This window comes from Mytilus californianus, unplaced genomic scaffold, assembly GCF_021869535.1.
Source record: "Mytilus californianus isolate M0D057914Y unplaced genomic scaffold, xbMytCali1.0.p SCAF_5, whole genome shotgun sequence".
Lineage (NCBI taxonomy): Eukaryota > Metazoa > Mollusca > Bivalvia > Mytilida > Mytilidae > Mytilus > Mytilus californianus.
The window spans coordinates 66,836,779-66,851,897 of NW_026262701.1; the positions used below are offsets into that span (position 1 = coordinate 66,836,779).

At 31.2% G+C, this 15,119-nt stretch overlaps 1 protein-coding gene across 12 annotated transcripts in view; it reads left to right on the forward strand.

Moving 5' to 3' along the window:
* The window catches only part of LOC127701283 (uncharacterized), a 526,465-nt gene that overhangs the window by 108,527 nt on the left and 402,819 nt on the right, over positions 1 to 15,119 (forward strand). For 4 of the 12 annotated variants that reach the window (XR_007981970.1, XR_007981969.1, XR_007981968.1 and 1 more), the window contains exons 5-6: positions 268 to 301; positions 6,480 to 6,527. Coding sequence is in view for 7 of the 12 variants with exons in the window: in XM_052205148.1 (XP_052061108.1) it covers positions 6,480 to 6,514 (35 nt within the window). In the remaining 5 variants the exon portion in view is untranslated. Of the gene's footprint in view, positions 1 to 267; positions 302 to 6,479; positions 14,751 to 15,119 lie in introns of those variants that run through there. The other 8 variants (XM_052205148.1, XM_052205147.1, XM_052205146.1 and 5 more) reach the window with 4 other exon arrangements.

The window sequence follows — 15,119 nt, forward strand, 5'->3', positions numbered from 1 at the left end:
CAGAAACAATAAAAAAATTTAGACAACCACAGATCAAGATATTCATTACATAAATTTGCAGGAAACAATTACTTATGAATAGAGCAAATAATTTGGTTGGACTGCAAAACAGCTTTAATAAACAAACTGACCAACAGAAAGAAGAGAAGTAATTTGAAAAATAAACTGCTGTAACTCTGAAAATTAATAGTATGCACCTTAAATGGCTTCCACTCAATAGGAAAAACAAAATCTGTAAATATATGTTTTATACTTTTATTTCTTCAGAGTTGAAACCATTTAAACTGATGTAAAGTTACAGGTAATATTTCTGCTCTTTATTTGTGCTTTATCTGGTGTTTGCACTTTTTATCATTGTTCCTAGGGGTTTAAGTCAATGTTGCATGCCATCATGCATGAGTTTCTACATGTTGCTGAATATGTTCATGTACATCGTGGTGTGACAAAACAGTTCTAGGTTTGTTTTACTTTCTTTTTTGCATTTCTTTTTTGGTAGATGTGTTGTTTATTTTACAGCATTTTTATCTTCAGATATTAATCTTCTTGTGAGTCCTGCTAATGAAAATTCTTTGGAATACTAATTTTAGTGGTGTTTGACCAAAGAATTATTACCAAATACTTTGAAACTAATTTTTTTAAGGTTTTATGTTGTTAAAAAAAAATTGTATTTTACATGATGGCAGAAAAAATGTCCTGAATTAATCTGTATCTATGCTTTCTCTAATAAAAATTATTTTCATTTTCTTGAACAACCAGCTTTCACAAAAAATAATTGGTTCTTCAGAAGGATCCTAACTTTCAAGGTTATAAAAAAGATGGACAGAAAAACAAGGTTTTGCTTATTTTGGCTAAACCAATTCTACCTTTAGATGTCATTAGTACTAGAACAGGGGTGGATCCAGCCATTTTTAAAATGGGGGTTCCAACCCAGGTTAAAGGGGGGTTCCAACCATATGTTCCCATTCAAAAGCATTGATCATCAAAAAAAAGGTGGGGTTTCAACCCCGTACCAGAACCCCTCCCCCCCCCTTTTGGATCCGCCACTGTAGAAGACAAACATGCTGTTTATTTAGATAATATTTTGGTTTGATAAATTCCACTGTGGAGAATGTTTTTCCATGGATTTTCAGGTTCACACCTCCAATCATAAGGTGGTCAAGGAATGTTACTTTGTATAAAGACTAGTCTATTAGGGGTTGTAAGATCCACCTCCATTTATGCTTCGTTTGCTTTGGATTTAAAAAGTCTTGAATTTCACTTCTTAATCAGTTTAAATTAAAGGATTTTAAAAATGAGGCTATTTTCTGCAAATTCAGAATGCAGCAACTTAATGCCTCTAATGACCCTATGAATTGACTAAGGTATAGAAATATGGTCTCCTGAACTTCTCCTGTTCATCACTAAGCCCAATGTTCAAGGGTTGTCCATTTAACTGTGCTGGATGTATGAATACATAGCCAAATCCAGTCAGATTGTGGATGTTAAGCTCTAGGCCAGAAAAAAAATTCTTGCTATCTGTTAGCTCTTGCAGGCACTGACCTATTGCAAGGATAATTTCTACCCCTATCTAACATGCCCTCTTTTCAGTGACAGTCCAGATTTGCTGCCCCTCATTCATGTCACTTTGCAGTGCTATCCAATTTGATACCATCCTGAATATGCATGAGATATTTGCTGCTTTGGAAAAAAACAATAAACAATCTTACTTTTAAGGTACAATCTACAAAATAGTCGAAAGAGTATATGTAACATACACTCCTGATTATTATCCTTCCGAAGGTCGTGATTCTCTCCCAGCACTCTGGCTTCCGCCACGAAATAGCCAACAGTGCTGAAAGTGATGTTTAACATCAATCAATCAATCAAACACTCCTGATTAAAGCAAAGAATCTTTAATTTTTCCTGTAATCATCTTTTCTGATCAAAATGATTACAAAATATATAAAAAGATACAATCAAACTCCAAACTCCGCCTAGGAAGTTTTTTTCTATAGCAGACAAACTAAAATGGAAGTATTGTCATCCTGTGTTTAGAAGACTTCAGGAATCCATTCTATTTATGTAATGTCAATTGTATTTTTCAGAATGTGTCATAAAGAGCTTCAGTGATGTTGTTTTAATCGCCTACTGTGTTGTAAAGTTTAATTATCAAGATATCTAATCACTTTCACAGCTTTCCAGCATATCTCCCAGAAATCAATAGCCTTGTTTTAAGCTTATGACGGCTGATGATAAAGAAATGTTAATCTGTTAATGATAATTAATGACATTGAATCAGCAGGAATTTGGACTAAAGGGAAATCCAGACCCCAAAATAAGACAAGTTTAATGAGAAATTATGTTCTAAAATAACTTTTGCATGCATTTCTGTTTTTTTTTTTTTATCAAGTAAGCTAGCTTATTAGTACTGATATACATGCAATGATTGATGTGCGAAAAACTTTTTACACTTGTGTCAAGGGAAATAATTGCCAGTTTGCATGATGTACACTGCAGAACAGTTGCTCATTATACAAAGCATTTTGGACTCGATTTGCTGTACAATTTCGTGAACAGAAAACCAGATTGATTCAAAAGAAAATGAGGATTGTTTTTTTAAAAATAGACAAATTAACAATGAATTGTCATATTTCCCTGTCTAAATCATTCTGCTCAGCTATTCGGGACATTTCTTATCATTAGTTTGAATCATCAAAAAGATCTGACCCAGCAAAATGGGGTTATCCATGGCGTCGTAATATATAACCTGGCAATATCATTTTTAGTCCCCTACCGACGAAGTAGAAGGGGACTTTAGGTTTGCACTCCGTCCGTCTGTCTGTCTGTCCGTCCATCAGTCAGTCCGACAAATCAGTTTTCCACACTTCTTTTCTTCATGCTTGAAGATATTGATTTGAAATTTGGTATATAGTTTTATCATGACAAGTTACAGATCAAGTTCGAATTTAGTTCAGGTCTGATGATTTTGTGCAGAGTTATGGTCCTTGGACTTAGAAAATTCACTCAAATAATCAGTTTTCCACACTTTTTTTCGTCATTTTTGAATATATTGACTTGATATTTGTTATAAAGTTTACACCATGACAAGTTATAGATCAAGTTAGCATTTTGTTCTAATACAATGAATTATTAACCGGTAGGGGACTATGTTTTGCCATGCAATACTCTCAGAATGCTTGTTTTTATTGACATTATTTCAGTTAGCATTTAAAGGAGAAGGTTCACAAAGGGCTAGAATTGGCACTAAGATTTTAATGGTGTTTACTAATCAAGCCAAAATTCTACAGAATTCACATAGAAATAGTTGTGATATTACTATTAATACAAAATAACTTCTTTTTGGCACCTCACATTAACAATCAAGAGGTTGTGACCACTTATCAAGTGGCACTTAATTGTGAACTATTTGTGTTATAACGTCGGTTTTAGTGCATTTTTTCAATGATTTACTACAGTTTTTAGCATGATTTACCTTGGCCACCACCATTGATCCAAAAACATTTTGTCTCTAGGAATTCAAAATCAACCTTGGCACCTTTTTTTGCTACAGAACATTTGGGATCATAGATTGCGGCCAGATGTTTTTCAATGCTTTTAAGTCCTAAAATACCCCAAAACATCATATTTTGACAATAGACTTTAGAGCCTAAAAATGTACTATTTGAAGAAGTTTTTTTTGACCTAGCATTAAGAGTTTTAAAAAAGATTAATTTTAGAACCAAGTTGTGGCCTTTTTGATATTTTATCAGTCCCCTACCGACGAAGTCGAAAGGGAATTTAGGTTTGCTCTGTCTGTCTGTCTGTCTGTCTGTCTGTCTGTCTGTCTGTCTGTCTGTCTGTCTGTCTGTCTGTCTGTCTGTCTGTCTGTCTGTCTGTCTGTCTGTCTGTCTGTCTGTCTGGCAAAGCAGTTTTCCACACTTTTTTCTTCTTGCTTGAAGATATTGTTTTATCATGACAAGTTACAGATCAAGTTCAAATTTTGTTCCAGTCTGATGATTTTGTGCAGAGTTCTGGTCCTTGGACTTAGAAAATTCACTCAAATATTCAGTTTTCCACACTTTTTTTCGTCATGCTTGAAGATATTGATTTGATAATTGGTATATAGTTTTATCATGACAAATTACAGACCAAGTTCCAATTTTGCTCTAGTCTGATGATTTTGTGCAGAGTTATGGTCCTTGGACTTAGAAAATTCACTTCAATAATCAGTTTTCCACACTTTTTGTCATCATGCTTGAAGATATTGACTTGATATTTGTTATATAGTTTACACCATGACAAGTTATAGATCAAGTTAGCATATTGTTCCAGTACAATTAATTTTTAACCGGTAGGGGACTATGTATTGCCATGCAATACTCTCAGAATGCTTGTTTTATGATAAAGTTGAAATTCAAGGTCACATTGTGCCAAAAGTGAACCTTGTACTTTGAAATACATACTCTTATTTGTTATTTATTGAGAAAAAAACTCAAATGATAGGATAAAACAGATTATAAGCTTTTCAACAAACAGATATTTTGAATTTCAGCCACTTGACACAATATGAACATTTACAGAACTTTTATAGCCTACAAAAGCTTTCATATTCATATTTTGAATCACAACTGATATTTGACAAAATCTACATAAAAAAAACCTTCCATCATGAGCACAATGATTGAGGTTTGAGTGGCTTAGATTTCTTGGAAGCTGGTGACCTCAACAGGTCACAAAAATTTATCATAGCATTTTAATAAAAATCTATTTTTTTTAAGAGAAAAAAAAATGTCTGTTTCAGAATTTTCACAGGTAATGTATTTGAAGAAGTGAATTTAAACTGCATGAAATGTTCAGTCAGTGTAAAATGAATCAAAAAATATATTGTCAAGGATGTATTTGATGCATGCTTTAAAAAATATTGACACATGTAAATGTTGACTGGTATGCTTTGCCTGGAGAAAAACGGAGAGTTGTGCCGTAACGTTAAGGAAAATTTCTGAATATGAGTAGTCTACCAATGACTAGATAGGAAATTGATCTTTTAGTTGAAAATTAAGGTATTAGCATACTTGTCATGACATCACAAATAACAAAAATTGAATGCTTGTTTTTTTTGGACTGGAAATATAGAGGTCATGCGTTGAAAAAAAAAGATCTTTTGACATTATGTTTGTTATGACAACTTAATTTCTGACTTAAACATGTTATATTTTGTTGTTCTTATAGACTTTTCAGATGTGGATACTAAAGAATTTCAAAGATCTGTAAGAGTACATACAATCTAAGTCACTTTCCTCTTGAATAACAAGTATTCCCAATTCTAAACTAAAAGACAAATTGAAAGAGTTAGTCCTGCTTTGTTTCATTAAAAAGAATGGCCAACATAGAAACAAGTATCTTGTCTTAGGGAGGGTTAATTGTACTTTATAAAAAATCACTCTGATTCATACAAAATATTCTCTGAAACTGACATTATCAAGATGCCTGATTATTTGATTGACATGTTTTCTCAACAAAAAATCCCCATTCCCATGGAAACCATTTTCTTTTTTCTTGCTGACTTGTTCCTTTATTCATTTGAGGCTGACTTCATACAGGAGCTTCTTAAAAAAAACGAAAAAGAAGGTAGCATTATCCTTTAAATTCACTTTCCATTGTATAGATGACATCCTGTCACTAAATAATTCAAAGTTTGGTGACTATGTTGAAAGCATCTATCCCATCTAACTTGAAATAAAGGATACAACAGACACAGTTAAGTCTGCTTCATATCTTGACTTACATCTAGGAATTGAAAATGAGGGTCTGTTTAGAACCAAACTTTACGACAAAAGAGATTTCAGCTTCTCAATTGAGAACTTCCCATTTCTATGTAGCAACATTCCGGCAGCGCCTGATATGGAGAATATATCTCCCAGTTGATACGATATTCCATGGCTTGTGTTTCCTATCATGATTTCCTTGTCAGAGGGTTGATGCTCACAAGGAAACTATTAAAGCAAGAGTTCCAAGTGGTGAAGTTGAAATCATCCCTTCGAAAATTTTACAGACACCTTTAGTTGTTATGAAATGTTTGTTTCACGGCTGACGACAGATATGTTTCAATTTTCGTAACCACAATCCTGTCCTCTTTTTCCCAGAAGGTGACCCACCGAATTAAGACTAATCACGGGTTTGTACTTACATGAACAACATGACGGATGCCACATGTGGAGCAGGATCTGCTTACTCTTCCATAACACCTGAGATCACCCCCGTTTTTGGTGGAGTCAGTGTTGCTCAGTCTTTTGTTTTCTATGTTGTGTTTTGTATACTGTTGTTTGTCTTTTGATCCTTTATTTTTTTTTTTGCCATGGCATTGTCAGTTTATTTTTAACTTATGAGTTTGAACGTCCCTTGGGTATCTTTGACCTTTCTTCTAATTTTGCTATACTTATTTAAAAAAAAATGTTTTCTTAGGCAAACTTAATGATAATTTACCTCTGTTTTATTTTCAGGTGTTCTCTCAAAGGACAGATTCCCAGGAAAGTAGATACCTTTCTGCAGTCTATCCCTGAACATTTTAACACCTTGAAAAATGCTAGAATATTTTTACTGTCTGCTTACTTTTCAATGATATGTTGTATAAATTATTCTACCTGTCATGGAAAAAACTTGCCTTGTATATCTATATGGATGTTACATGTCTTAAAAGTGCTGTGGATTTTCTAGGGTACTAATTATCATGGATTCTGGGAATTTATATTGTTGTGGAAACTTAATTATAAAGTTTCACACAAGTTAACAGACTATTAAGTAATTTGTATTTTGTTGAATATTTAAATTTGTGGTTCACCTGAATCGACAAAATCCACAGTATCTGCTTATATTGTACTGTTGCTTATGAAATCTATGTGTTGCCACTGTTACAGATGATAATAATGTTGAGTTTATTGCATTTGTTCATGATGTTTTGTATTTGTCCTTGCTTTGATTGGAATGTTTTTCCTATGTACTTACAATGACCAGTGATGTGTTTTTTCCTGGTTTTACAAATACCGGTGTATTGCATGTATTATAACCATGCACTAAAATCAATTTATATTGTATCAAATGCTGAAAATTGTAATTTCAAAGAAATTATGTTTCCCATGCAAAGTTATTGATAATTTTATTTGGTTTCTCTTTTTGTCTTGGTTATCAAAACTCATTGGGAGCTTGTGACTAGATGGAAAAAAATGTATCTTTGTGATGGGACTTTTGCCTGACTTTTGAACTAGTGATAAGAAAATTATATAGATAAAAAAAATGTATCTTTGTGATGGTACTTTTGCCTGACTTTTGATAGTTGGTCTTGTTGAAACTTAACCTATTTATATAATGCAGCATTAAACAACAATCAATCAATTAATCTTCATTCCCAAAGTTATTACTGTGACTTGACTGAAAGTGTTTTGCAGTTCTTCAAAATTGGGACTCAATTGGAATTTGTTTTATCAAACCAAACTTGATATTTTGACATAATTAAGAGCTTTAAAAAAAAAACACCTAAAAATTTGAAGTCTGCTGTTATTTTACTGTCAAATATTATTTCAAAACTAGATTGACAACTTTTATAATGAACTACATTAATTTGGGTTTAATATGATAATATACTTTAAAAATAAATACCTAGATAACCAGAAGAATTTTTTTTTTAATTGGGTACAGATTTTAATTTAGATTATACTTGCGTTACATATTATGTTTATAATAGCTATTAAATTTTGTATTCATTTACAAAGAATATAAGTATTAGATGGAGCTATGAAAATGATGATAAGTTCAGTTTCTATATATGGAATTTCAAATTAAGTATAAAAGTTTAAAAAAAAATAAATGAATATCTTGTTAATAATAAATATATCTTTGTTACCCGTTTTTTATGCCCCACCTTGGGGCATTATGTTTTTTCGTTCTGTGCGTCCGTTTGTCCGTCCATTCGTCCGTCTGTCCCACTTCAGGTTAAAGTTTTTGGTCTAGGTAGTTTTTGATGAAGTTGAAGTCCAATCAACTTGAAACTTAGTACACATGTTCCCTGTGATATGATCTTTCTAATTTTAATGCCAAATTAGAGTTTTAAAGGCCAATTTCACGGTCCGTCTTGTTTTTTCCAAAGTTAAGGATATGATATCATTTTCTTTTTCTTTTAATGATATGCCATTATGTATGTAGTTCATTGTCTAAATGTTTAAAAATACACTTCTGTTTTTCTGCTTTTCCTTGTCATCTGTCAAACAAATTTTTTTTTCAAAGTATGACCTTATTGTCTTTGGTTACATTTTATACCAAAGTTCATGCCTTGGGTATTATAAAAAAAAATGAAATGGAAGATAATCCAAACTTAAGAAAGGGGTGTGATATAGTGGGTATATCAGAATTTAAGATATAGACCTGTCATTGTGACTATATTTTATGTTCATATTTTGTTTATAGTTCAATTATGGTGTTCTTAATGATTTACTGTATGTAAAGTGTGTGAAGATGCATCTATAGCAATGTTTCACCATATTGTATTGTATCAAAACTGGAATATTTCAAACTTTGTAATAATAAATTTCCAATAATATTAATGTTGTAATTCAATAATTATTACACTTATTCAGTTTATAAGTGACATTTATTTTGTATTGACTACTCATCATTGTCTCGTACACAGTATTATATTAGAGTACATTGCTTAGTTGCACCATGTGTCCAAAGTATTGTGAAAGTTTCTGACTGAATATATTTACCGGTACTTGAAAGTGTTTAAAGTTAAGTTTGCTAGGTGGGCCATAAATGCAAAATTTCCTTTATCTTTTGCTTACTGAATAAACAAAAGTTATAACTAGCTAATCAATGGTTAAGAAAAGATTGACTGAAGAACCAGTTTGACCAATTTGTTTCTATATTTACAATAGCTCAATAAAAAATTCATGATTCACCTTACAGACAAGCTGACTTAACTTTTCTTCACAAAGTACCCACTCAAATGGTTAAGATGTAAACTGACTAAACTTAGTTATTGTTATAGTAACAGAGACTGTACTGTTGTGTAGTTTTTAACGTGGTGCTTTTATAATTTTTGTTATGCTTTTATAGATCTTGGTTTATGATTATTATAATTTAACAGGGTAATTATTATGTCTTATGTATTATCAGGAGTATGTAGGTTTTGTTCCATAGAAAATATAATTTGTGATATGTTTGTTGTGTGAATAAAAGATATAATAATTAATGCCAAGAAATTCTGTCCTGGTGAAGTTTCTCATTTGATAGTTCTTCTAACAATGAATCCTTTTAGAACCAAATAACAGATGGCACAAACTTTTTTTTTCTTAACGTTGTATCTATGCTTTTAATTGAACTGCTTGGCCAACTTTTTGTAAAGTCAAGTTTGTGTTACAGAAAACTAATTTTTGAAATCTTAAGTAATAAAAAAATCACATACTCTGAATTTATTTAATATGAAGTGCTTTTCTAGGCTAAATTTTACAGGTATCAGAGACACTCAAAGCTAAAAGTTAAAAAAACAAATGACCTTTAAAGTTGGCAAAACTGGCTTAGCTCATCTTTAAAATAACCCAAATCTGAGGTTCAAGTTGACCTAAGACCAAGTTGGCTGTCCTGCATATGACTGATTAGGTTTTGTTGCACTTAAATCACTGTGATGTAGCCTTTTTATGCTGATGTGGTGTAAGGCAATCACCAATCATCATCTTAAATGTTTATTTAATTGACTTCATTCATTCAAGTTTTGTTTTGGAGAATACCTGACAAAATTTTTCTGGAAACATATGTTGTTATCTCTGTATTAATCAGATTTAAAGATTATTTAGATAACCTTTTTTCTTTTCATTATTTTATCCAAAATTTATTAATTTTTTGTCATTCTGCAGACTAAAAAAACAGCTAGTTTTAGATTTAGTTTTTTTTTTTTCATTTGAACTTATTGGGAATAATGTACTAAAATCATCTTTTAACACCATGACGAGCTATTAAAGTCATATGAAACTTCAAATTTAAAAGAAAAGTTGAATATGTTTTATATACTTGTATGGCTAAGTTTTACTATAAAACAAGTGTTTGTGAACCTTCTTGTAAAAAAAAATCCTTTATATTATCAAAATCTGCATAAATGTACTGCTATTGAATTATTGTTTTCCCGCACTAAAATTCATCGACTTTTCCAGTATGCAGTGACCTTTACTATGAGACCTCTGGTTAGAATTAGGATGGCCCAAGTGCAAGAGGGGAAAACCGTTATGAAAAAATGTAGCGAAAGTACACTGGAAGGTAAATAGTAAAAACTGTTTCTTAAAGAACAACTTAAATAACCAAATCATTTAACAACTGTTAAGGAAAAGTTAGATTAACAAATGGGAATGCATGGAAAAAATTATCATGGCTCTCACTTATTTTTCATGTGCTTGACATGCTCTACTCTATGTTGATCGTTTATTAATGTCACAATCCCGTAAACTTGGGCAACAAACTTAAGTAAGTTAAGTAGCTTACGATCAACAATCACTGAATGAAATATTATTTGTCGATAATACGCTATAGATTCATAATAAATGGGGAAAAAAATGTGCATACAAGACTTAGTTTAGTATTTATGCATGCATTGGTTCAATAGTTTCTATAAAATTATAATAACAAGAAACTTGTTTCATATGACTTTAAATTTAACTTACTTTTGACAATTCCATTGGAGGTATATGTGCTGATCAGTCAGCCTTTTTTGTAGGATTGATTGATTGATTACTGATTTAACATCACATCAGTGTGAAATGCCTATATTGCTACAAGAGCCCTTACTAATATTCAAGCACAATTTTAAAATCAGAAAAAAGATCCATCATTTAAAACTGTTGTTTAGGATGATATTAAGTATATATATAGATAAAATTCATTTCTAAAATCAGGTGCTAAATCTATAGAAAAAATATTTAGATATACATTTATATTTGGCATATATTCCAATATCTATTAAAAATTATATCCAATTTTGAATTGAAGCATCCAAAACAATGAATATATATATATATATATATATATAAAATTCCTTTTGGATATCAATAAAATCTTTACATGTAAAACAAATATGTTTAATGGTATACTTGCAATTGCAAAGTATACATACCAGTTGCAGGTTATTTTTAAAAAAGATATGTGTGTGTTATTCTAGTATTATGTCCGATTCAGCAACTAGAAATAACACACTGCATAACATTGTTCTACTAACATGTAAAAAACTGTTTTCTACTGTTTATTAAATCATTCAAAGTTTTTTTTTGCATGATTGTTATTTATATGTAGAAAGTTTACTTCAATTATGTTTGCCCTTGTAGAGTGATTGCCACACTCTATAAATGCATGATGAAAAAAAACCTTTTAAAAAACTCAGTTTAAAAAAATAAGTATGTGACATGTTGAAAGGCAAAATTTCTACCCCTATCTAATATACCAGTATAAATTTCCCGCCTTTATTCAAAACTTTCATATTGTATATACATGAAATATATGGCACTGGACATTAAGCAATCAAAAATCAACCAATCAATTATTTTTCCATATATCTAAAACAATGTATTTTGAGAGGTCTGATGTATTGTATATCACAATCAGAATCTTTTGAGGCATTATATGTGGTCACTGTGCATAATAATTAGCATAATAAAGTCTTGTTAGAATCTAAAGCAAAACAAATATATATATTTTATAATTTTTAGTAGATTAAATCATTTTAAACTAGTTTTGAAAGCAAATGATTGAAAGAATCGTTAAAGACAAAAAAAATTGTTAACAATATATTGATTTGTTATTGCTATGTGAAATTTAATCGTCCAAAATATATAACTGATGTTAGCTTCATTTTACTTTGCTTCCATATGCATAATAGCTGTATTATTTAGTTATTTTTAAGTGCAATTGAACTGTCTGAATACTATATAGTTTGTGGTTTTTTTTTTTTTTTGCTTTCATCTGTTGTATTTTCTGTCAATATTGTTATATACAATAGTTATTTATAATGAGGGACATACCCATATAAATAAAGACTGTCCAAGCATGGAGATACCAGTTTTGTTTAGCCTTAATCTCAGGCTTTATCTTTCTGCAGTCTTTACATACCAGTAGCTAGAAATGACCAATGGGTGTTTGCATTTTATTGAAGATTCAGCTAATTAAAAGTTTTTTACATTCTTTTTTTGTTCTTTCAATTATAAAAGCCTCCAAAAAAGGGAATTTGATGCTTGACAGTAAAAACATTACTATCCTCATTTATGTATGTACAAAAAGGTTTATTATCCAGAGAAGATTGAGTTTATAGGAAACAGAAAAAAACTCAGATATTACCTTATTTCATATATTATTGCTTTTATGCTTTTGGTGCTTTTTTTTAATGACTGTGATATTAACTAACTGGTCTTCGTTGTCAGCAATTTTTTTGTTGCAAAAGTAGTATTTTTAATTATATATGTTGATTTAAATATTGAAGTTCATTTACAAGTTGTTGCTTCAAATTATTATATCCATTGTTATTTATATATTTTGTAATTTGATTAATCAATGTTTAAGCTGTATTGCTTCAATATTTCATATTTCTTGTTATAAAAGCATATTATGGATCATTATGCGAGTGTTTAAAGAATCCCAAACAATTAGCACAGTTTTTTGGCATTATATTGGAATCATAAGTAAAAAATGTTATACACAGTTTTTTTGGCATTATATTGGAATCATAAGTAAAAAATGTTATACACATTTTTCGTCTTGCCTTGACAGAGTCAAAAAGCGAGACATAGGTATGCTGTGTCCGGCGTTGTCAACAATGTACTAGTATGTGATTAGGTCTAGTTTATGGTGAACCACTAGTGTTAGGTCAATGATATTTGGTATGCAGTTGTATTAGCATTGGCACATCTTATTACCACGGAGATTATTTGGCCCCACCCCCTCAGTCATGGTCTATTGACTTTTAAACTTTGCTTAGTTTACATGTATTAGTTTGTGATTAGGTCAGTTTATGGGGAACCACTAGTGGTAGGTCAATGATATTTGGTATGCAGTTGTATAAGCATTGGCATATCTCATTTCCATGGATATTTTTTGGCCCCGCCCCCTCAGTCATGGTCTATTGCATACCTGCCAACTTTTCAAAATCTCCATGGGGGATTTTAAGCGCAAGAGAACATAATGCTCCTCTTATATTGTCATAAGTGTTTTTAATCTACTACTATATTGTTTGAATGAATATGTATGTGCTTAAATACCCTTGTAATTCATTTGAATGCCTGTTTTGAGATGTTCAGTTTATATAATAAAGAATTTCAAAATTCAGGTCAACACCTCTCAAGGGGGATATCCTGCATAAATCGGGATAGTTGGCAGGTCTGCTATTGACTTTGAAACTTTTGCTTAGTTTACATGTATTAGTTTGTGATTAGGTCAGTTTATGGGGAACCACTAGTGGTAGGTCAATGATATTTGGTTTGCAGTTGTATAAACATTGGCATATCTCATTTCCATGGAGATTATTTGGCCCCTCCCCCTCAGTCATGGTCTATTAACTTTGAAACTTTTGCTTCGTTTACATGTATTAGTTTGTGATTAGGTCAGTTTAAGATGAACCACTAATGTTAAGTCAATGATATTTGGTATGCAAATGTATTGGCATTTGCAAGTTTCATTTCCATGGAGATTATATAACCCCCACACCCTCATTATGGTTCATTGACTTTGAAACTTTTACGTTTACAAGTTAATGTTTGTGTTGTTTAAAGGGAACGACTTTTGAGGTTTCAGTGGTATTTGGTATACAGTTGTATTAGTATTGGCACATCTCATTTCCATGGAGATTGTTTAGCCCTGTACCTTCAGTCATGGTTCATTGACTTTGAATATTTGCATAACTTACATATTAAAAAAGTATTGCTATTTTAATTTCAACATTTGCATTATCAAAATAACAAATAGGCGAGACATATCTCTGTGTTAACAGGTTTATTTACATGTTCATTTTGCCTTTCACTCACAGAGTTAACAGAAAGTTCGGTTTGTGAATGAGTGGGTCATGTTTATGCATCAATAAACTCCTTCAGATCATCCATTGTTACTGTAAGAACAACGTGAACATGCATGAAATATTTGGCACTGGACATTAAGCAACCAACAATCAATCAATGTAATGACAACAGTTTGAGGAAAGCATGGATAAATGTTTAAATTCAAGACAATCTTTCACAATATTTACGGTGACAGTGTAGTCATTTGTAACCTAATTAACCTTATTATGATTGTACTGATAATGATAATGCTGAACCATATGTTTGATCTCCTAGCTTGTAAAGAAATGGTCAACAGGAAGACATTTCACCTCACATGGACACACAACCTAGAGTTGACCCATTTTAGTTCTAAATAATGCATGCTTATCAATGAAGCAGCAAATACCAATTTCAATGTTGCTTTAATTCAGCATTTGATCAAACCCACAAATCGCTAGTATTTAAAGAATGCATTCTACAGCTAGACACTAGAAGCATTTTGGCATTGTTTGAAAGGTCTGCTTCCTCAAATTTTGTAATTTGTTAATAGAGCCAAGAACATCAAATCTGTTTATAAAATCTAAATCTTCTCAACACACATGTTTTTTTCTGTTTGTTCTTGCATTATGTTACCCAGATCTCTTGTAATGTTATATCATATTATTGCCATTGTATATTGTTATAGCAGCCTGTATGTAATAAAGCATTTAAATACTGCATGGTTGTTATCTTTGTCACTCGTTATATGATGTACTGAATAGACAGTAATAGTATGAATTTTTTTTTTTTTTTTGATATTTGATGCAAGGGAATAAGACACTAATAAAGCCTATATAAGTCTTCTCCCATAACAAACTGGAACAAATAGACAAGACATCAAATGTACAAATGATTTACAAAGCAAAAGTCAATTCACCAATAACAAATTCAGATGAACTTGGATATTATAATTATTTGAGACTCAAAATTTTATCATATACAGTCCGCCAAAAGTTAAGCACCACCTATTTTTTTTGCATCAAAATTTTTTTCATTTAAAAAAACAAGTTAATCCTCAAAAAAGAGAAAATATTCATGTAGCAATTT